We start from the raw sequence: 6,000 nt of genomic DNA, 5'->3' as shown, positions 1-6,000 counted from the left end.
TCACCATGATGATGATGATGATGATGATGATTATACCACCCTTCATCATAAGATCTCAGGGTGGTTCACAGATCTCACTAGAGATCATGCCACTCTTGCTGGTTGCTAAGCAACACCATCACCTATGGGTAGTTGGCTAACACTGAGAAGGGAAGTAACCCTTAAGTTACGCATGGAATAATTCCTGCAGTTGTACTTCCAGCAACAACAAGCAGTATCCCCAGTGAAAAGACATACAGTGGTACCTCAGGTTACAGATGCTTCAGGTTACAGACTCCGCTAACCCAGAAATAGTACCTCGGGTTAAGACCTTTGCTTCAGGATGAGAACAGAAATCGTGCTCCGGTGGCATGGCAGCAGCAGCAGGAGGCCCCATTAGCTAAAGTGGTGCTTCAGGTTAAGAACAGTTTCAGGTTAAGAACGGACCTCCGGAACGAATTAAGTACAAAGATTTGTATAAAGATTTGAAGAAAATGTAGGAAATGATTGTGGTTTAAAACATTGATGTTATGATATTGAGATGTACAGGACTTGATGGATTGTTTGAGCGAAAGACTTTGTTCCGAAATGCGAGACTGGATGCCAGGCCAAGACCAGCCAGGCCCTATGGAAGGAAGAAGCCTCAGCCAAAGAAGATAAAGAAGATAAAGAAGAAGACTGGCAAAATAAATTACTGAACTGTGCAGGACAAATTATTACAAAAAGAGCAATTGTTCAATGCATATTTTTAAAGCTTCGTGTACAGATTTTTACATTGGTACAACTTTTAAAAGTCACTTGCAATAAGATGAAGAAGGTTTTAAAATTGGGTTGTTAAGTATATAAGGTTTTATGGATGTGCATAAACAAGTATATTATGATGGAACCAAGGGGGGGTGGAGGAAAGTTGACCAAAAAATTATGGTTTAATCTGCTTATGATTTTTCTTTTCTGTTTTTTATTTTTGTTTCAGAAAATCAATAAATTGTTACCAAAAAAAACAACAAGCAATGTCCCCAGAGAGTGAGCGGTCGTCTGGGGACACCCACCACTCTCTGCAGGGCTTGCTGTTTCAAAGCCCATTGAGGGGGTGAAATAAGCTCTGCGGATTCTTGCAAGCATTTAGACGGGCAGGAATGTTATCTCAGTATGGAGAGGGCCTTGCTATTGTTTTCATAGGGAGAGTAGCTTGAGCAAAACAAGAGTTCTGTTGGACCAGGCCATTCTAGACCACTATCCCATTCTCACAGTGGCCAATGAGCTGCTCCAATGGAAAGCCTTGCAGGCAGAAACAGTGAAATGCATTAGACAACTAAACCACTGCCGAAGAGTTCTTGAGCCGTGTCCAAATGGCCTCTCAAAATTCTCTACTGTATTTTTGGACAGAAAAATTGGGTGGTGGTGGTGTCACCAGATTTCTCTTGGGAGAGGAGAAATTCTCCAGTAGTTTCTTGCTTGTGGGTTTCAACATTTGCATTGCATAACACTGTGGGCATAGACCCTCCAAGTGTCCCTATTTTCCAGACAATCCCGGATTTACAGAAGCAGCCCCTGTTTCTGATTTGATCCCGGAATGTCCCGCTTTTCCTTAGGATGTCCCTATTTTCATCAGAGAAATGTTGGAAGGGATGGAATTATCTTTTTCAGGTTTTTAGCTTCCTGTGTTTTACCCGTGTTGCTTTGATTTGGGTAAGCCACTTTGAGCTTTGGTGAAAAAGAGGGATGTAAACATTCATAATCATACACCAGCCCGACTCTGCTCTTTAAGCTGTTGATAACCTATTGCAGGACAATTCTTTCATAAGTGTCTAAGTCAAAGAAGGAACATCCTCTTAGTTATTCAATCAGCACTGGGAATGCTACTGCAAAGCAAATATTTACAGCGCGCAGAAGGCAGAGTAAAATGTAACAGAGGAGGACCTTTGGCAAGGAACTTTCGGCTAAAGAGCTGGCACCTTGCAAGCGTTCTCCTATTTTAGCCTGTGAAAAGTTGGAAGGTTTGCACAAGCTCATTCTCAGCTCTTTCACTTCCTCCTGCGACCATCTGGAGGAGCACAAACCTCTAGGGTGTAACGGTTTCCTGGACAGTGGTTGCAGGCTGGTTTATTATATTTGCTTCCGAAAGCACACCCACCTCCCACCCCCCAGACCATCTAAGGAGATGTAAAGTGACCTGCTCACACCCATGAGAGAGAGAGAGAGCTCTGTGTCGTCTCCTGGGGAAGGGCAGAACGCACAGTGGATGAGTTGCAAGAAAACACCACACCAGGACTTGCGGGGAACCAAAGCCTGAAGAAGCAGCCAGAGGTTTCTCACCTGCAGCGGTTGGCAGAGACCAAGGCGGCGTTTCATCCATGGGGCACAAATTCTCAGAGAAAGTGTCCTCATTCCTCTTCGAATATGACACGCCAAGGATGGTTTTGGTGCGGAACAAGAAGGTGGGGCTCACCTTCAGGCTGATACAGCTGGTGGTCCTTGCCTACATCATTGGGTGAGTGCATCTTCTGTCGTTTGGGTCAACCAGCTTGTGGGAAGGGGCCATCGTTCAGTGGTGGAGCATCTATCTGCCTTGCATGCAGAAAGTTTTGGGTTCGATCCCCAGTGACTTCTCCAGGTAGGACTGGGAGAGACTCCCTGTTCCTCTTTAAATCAGCCCTTCATTCGGAATAATGAGGTCTAGAATCTTGCTTTACTTTTAAGGAAAGGGCTGCAGCTCACTGACCTGGATGGACCAATAGGCTCCACTTTAAATCCTCAGTCTAAGGCAGTTTGCTACGTTCCATTAGCTATTCTGTAACTAGGTTAGTATCAGGCCGTTTGCCAATTGCACCTCCCTCTCCAATCTATTTAACTCTCTTCATTTAACCAGCTGATTGATGAATTAATTAATGGAATTAATTGAACTAATCAATAACATCGTGGGTATTCTCTCATATAGGTTCAAAGGATAGTAGCAAGTACCTCTTGTTCTTCTTATTTACATTTCTATCTCATCTTTCCTCTAAGCAGCTCAAAGTGGCATATATCGTTGTCCCTCTCCCCCTCCACCCTCCCAACAGTCCTGCGAGGTAGGCTAGGCTGAGAGCCAGTGATTGGCCCAAGGTCACCCAGGTATTTGCTGTGTTGAAAAATCCTGTCTTACTGAGGCAAGCCGGTGCCTGCCAATCAATCATTTCCATCTCTTTCTAAATATCCTTTTTGCGGACACGAAAACACAAAAGTAAACATGGCAATAAAAATCCACGGTCAGCCAACTGTTAAGAAAAACAGGGACAGGTACCCAGAAATAGCTTGCCAGGAGCTGGGATGCCATCAGCCCTCCAGAGGCTTCCTGTCCCAAAAGCCATGTCCGAAGTTACAGGCCCCTGCTTCTCCCTCTTCCAGAAGTCCTATCAGCCCCTTCCCCTGGGAGAAGAAGGAGGAGGCAGCCAGGAAGCACAGGAGACAGTTAACCCTTCCGCTAGTGTGCAAAATTGGCACAGGGGACGACAGCCTGCTAATCTTGCCAGAGATCTAGCATTGGGCACTCCTGGCCCAAAAGGATTCCTGCGGTCTGAGCCAAAGGGCACACAAGACTCTGCAACCGAGGGAAGCATTTTATTGCTGTAATGCTGTCAGGTTTTGTTTGTTTTGGTGTGTTTTGTGTGTTTATTGTTGATGTTTTGTGGAAAGTTGTTCATAAATGCAATGCAACGATATAATCAGAGGCGTAGGAAGGAGGGTGCGGGGGGTGCGGGCCACCCCGGGTGTCATCGGGGGGGGGGGTTGACAAAATGCCACGCCATGGGGGGCAGCACTTATTGCGGGGTCTGGTCTGAAGGGTGCCTGAGCCACCCGTCTCTCCTGGGAGTGACACGGTGGCTTGGGGCCCCGCGCTGCCCCAAACGGATCGCCGTGGCACCCTCCTGGGCAGATGGCCGCGGTGCCCCCATGCATGGATCACCCCACTCCCACTGCTCCAGGTGCCAGAGCAGCTAGCTACGCCCCTGGATTTAATAGCCATCTTCAGTAAATGGCTGTGACATGGAAGAGAAGAAGAAGAGTTTGGATTTGATATCCCACTTTATCACTACCCTAAGGAGTCTCAAAGCGGCTAACAATCTCTCTTCCCTTCCTCCCCCACAACAAACACTCTGTGAGGTGAGTGGGGCTGAGAGACTTCAGAGAAGTGTGACTGGCCCAAGGTCACCCAGCAGCTGCAAGTGGAGGAGCGGAGACGTGAACCCGGTTCACCAGATTACAAGTCTACCGCTCTTAACCTCTACACCACACTGGCTCTCAGAGAATCATAGAACTGTAGAGTTGGAAGGGACCCAGGGGTCATCTAGTCCAACCCCATGCAATGCAGCAATCTCAGCTAATGCATCCATGACAGATGGCCACCCAACCTCTGCTTAAAAGCCTCCCACGAAGTCTGCAACCTTCCAAGGGAGTCCGTTCCACTGTCAAACAGCTCTGGCGGTCAGAAAGATTAGTTGGCATCTCCTTTCTAAAGATGGAGCAAGCTAGTTTTCCGCTGCTCCAGAGGGGAGGATCTGAACCAATGTATTCCAATAGCATGAAAGGAGATTCCAACTCAACATTAGGAAGGATTTTCTGACAGTAAGAGCTGTTTGACAGTTGACTGGACTCCCTCAGAAGGTGGTGTGCTCTCCTTCCTTCGAGGTTTTGAAACAGAGGTTGGATGGCCATCTGTCAGGGATGCTTTAGCTGAGATTCCTGCATTGCAGGGGGTTGGACTAGATGACCCTCAGGGTCTCTTCCAACTCTACTATTCCATGATTCTATGAAATGGAGGCCTGAAGCTCCAACTGTTTACACTTTACCAAGGACAGTCCTAGCCCCTAAACCTGTGAAGTTTTGAGATCTAGGCCTGTTCTGTTAAGGTAGCAGAGCAATCGCTTTTTGTGAGGGCGCGGACCCTGCAGCCACTGGCACGGCTAGGAAAGCCTCCCAGTTTGCAAACCTGGAGAGCTGCTATCAGATAGTGTTGATAATACTGAGCTACATGGACCAATGGCTAGTATAGAACAGCTTCCTAGGCTCCTCCTTAGTGCAGTGCAATGAGGACTAGAATCTTGCTTTGCTTTTAAAGTGGAAGGTCAGAGATCTGTGGAAGAATTCTGCGCTGAAGATTGGGAAAATGAGAAACAGAGAAAAAGTGGAATTGACAGGTGCCGCCATCCCCAGTGATTTGTAAGTCTTGAGTTGCTAAGGAGGGGTGGAAAGGAGATGGATCTTCTGTTATTCTACCCATTTTCCCAGGAAAGAACAAAGGAGGTTGCTGGCACACAGTGTGGTTCCTGAAGACAAGATAGCTTCCAGAGATCTCCTCCAGGACTCTCAGAAAGCAATGCGTATTCCAAACAGTGACAAACAGAAAAGCAACAGTTGTAAAACTTTTGCAATTAAACATTTAAGCATGCTTTGGGGTGTTTACATCTCCAGGAGTGTTTTGCAACCCAAGTCCAAGAACGGTTGCTGGCATTAGATTAGTGCCTAATTAGGCATCGACGAATTTGTCAATTTCGCTTTCTCTCAATTTCTCTTTTTTTACCCCCAATCTCAAGCTCAGTTCTTCGCTTTTCTGCATCAGTTTGTAATTTAAAAGAAATGAGTCATAACATGCCCTTGGTTGTTTTTTTTAAGCAGTTACCTTTAATTTAATTTAGTTATAAGTCCCCACTGTGGAAGGACGTGTGGATCCAGAACTGGCCTCCACAGTCACTTACGGACTCACGGTTAAGACTGTGTTCATGGAAGACAATCTTACTCCGCTACGAAGGATCGTCAAAGAAGAAGAATTCCGTTATGGAATATAACGGAATATATAAGAATATGTATATGCCACAATTCATTAAAAAAATCTGAGCATTTTACAAAAATGTTACGTTAAAAATCATACAATAAAAATAATAGTAAACAAGTGGAGATCAGCTGACTATTAATGCATTTCCCATCAATATATGCATTTCTGATGAACACTTTCCCCTAGTATGCACGTTTTTGTTTGGCTGGAGA

General features: G+C 45.8%; 1 protein-coding gene across 1 annotated transcript in view; it reads left to right on the top strand.

Annotated features, from left to right (window-relative positions):
• Positions 1 to 1,129: 1,129 nt before the first annotated feature.
• The window catches only part of P2RX1 (purinergic receptor P2X 1), a 29,987-nt gene continuing 25,116 nt past the window's right edge, over positions 1,130 to 6,000 (top strand). The window contains exon 1 of the mRNA XM_083587894.1: positions 1,130 to 2,470. Within this exon, the coding sequence (XP_083444020.1) occupies positions 2,334 to 2,470 (137 nt within the window). The 5' untranslated portion in view covers positions 1,130 to 2,333. The remainder of the gene's footprint in view (positions 2,471 to 6,000) is intronic.

This window comes from Podarcis filfolensis, assembly GCF_964270895.1.
Source record: "Podarcis filfolensis genome assembly, chromosome: 15".
In the NCBI taxonomy this organism is placed as follows: domain Eukaryota; kingdom Metazoa; phylum Chordata; class Lepidosauria; order Squamata; family Lacertidae; genus Podarcis; species Podarcis filfolensis.
Note: the sequence above shows the minus strand (reverse complement) of the source record. Positions and strands in the feature narration are given on the sequence as shown.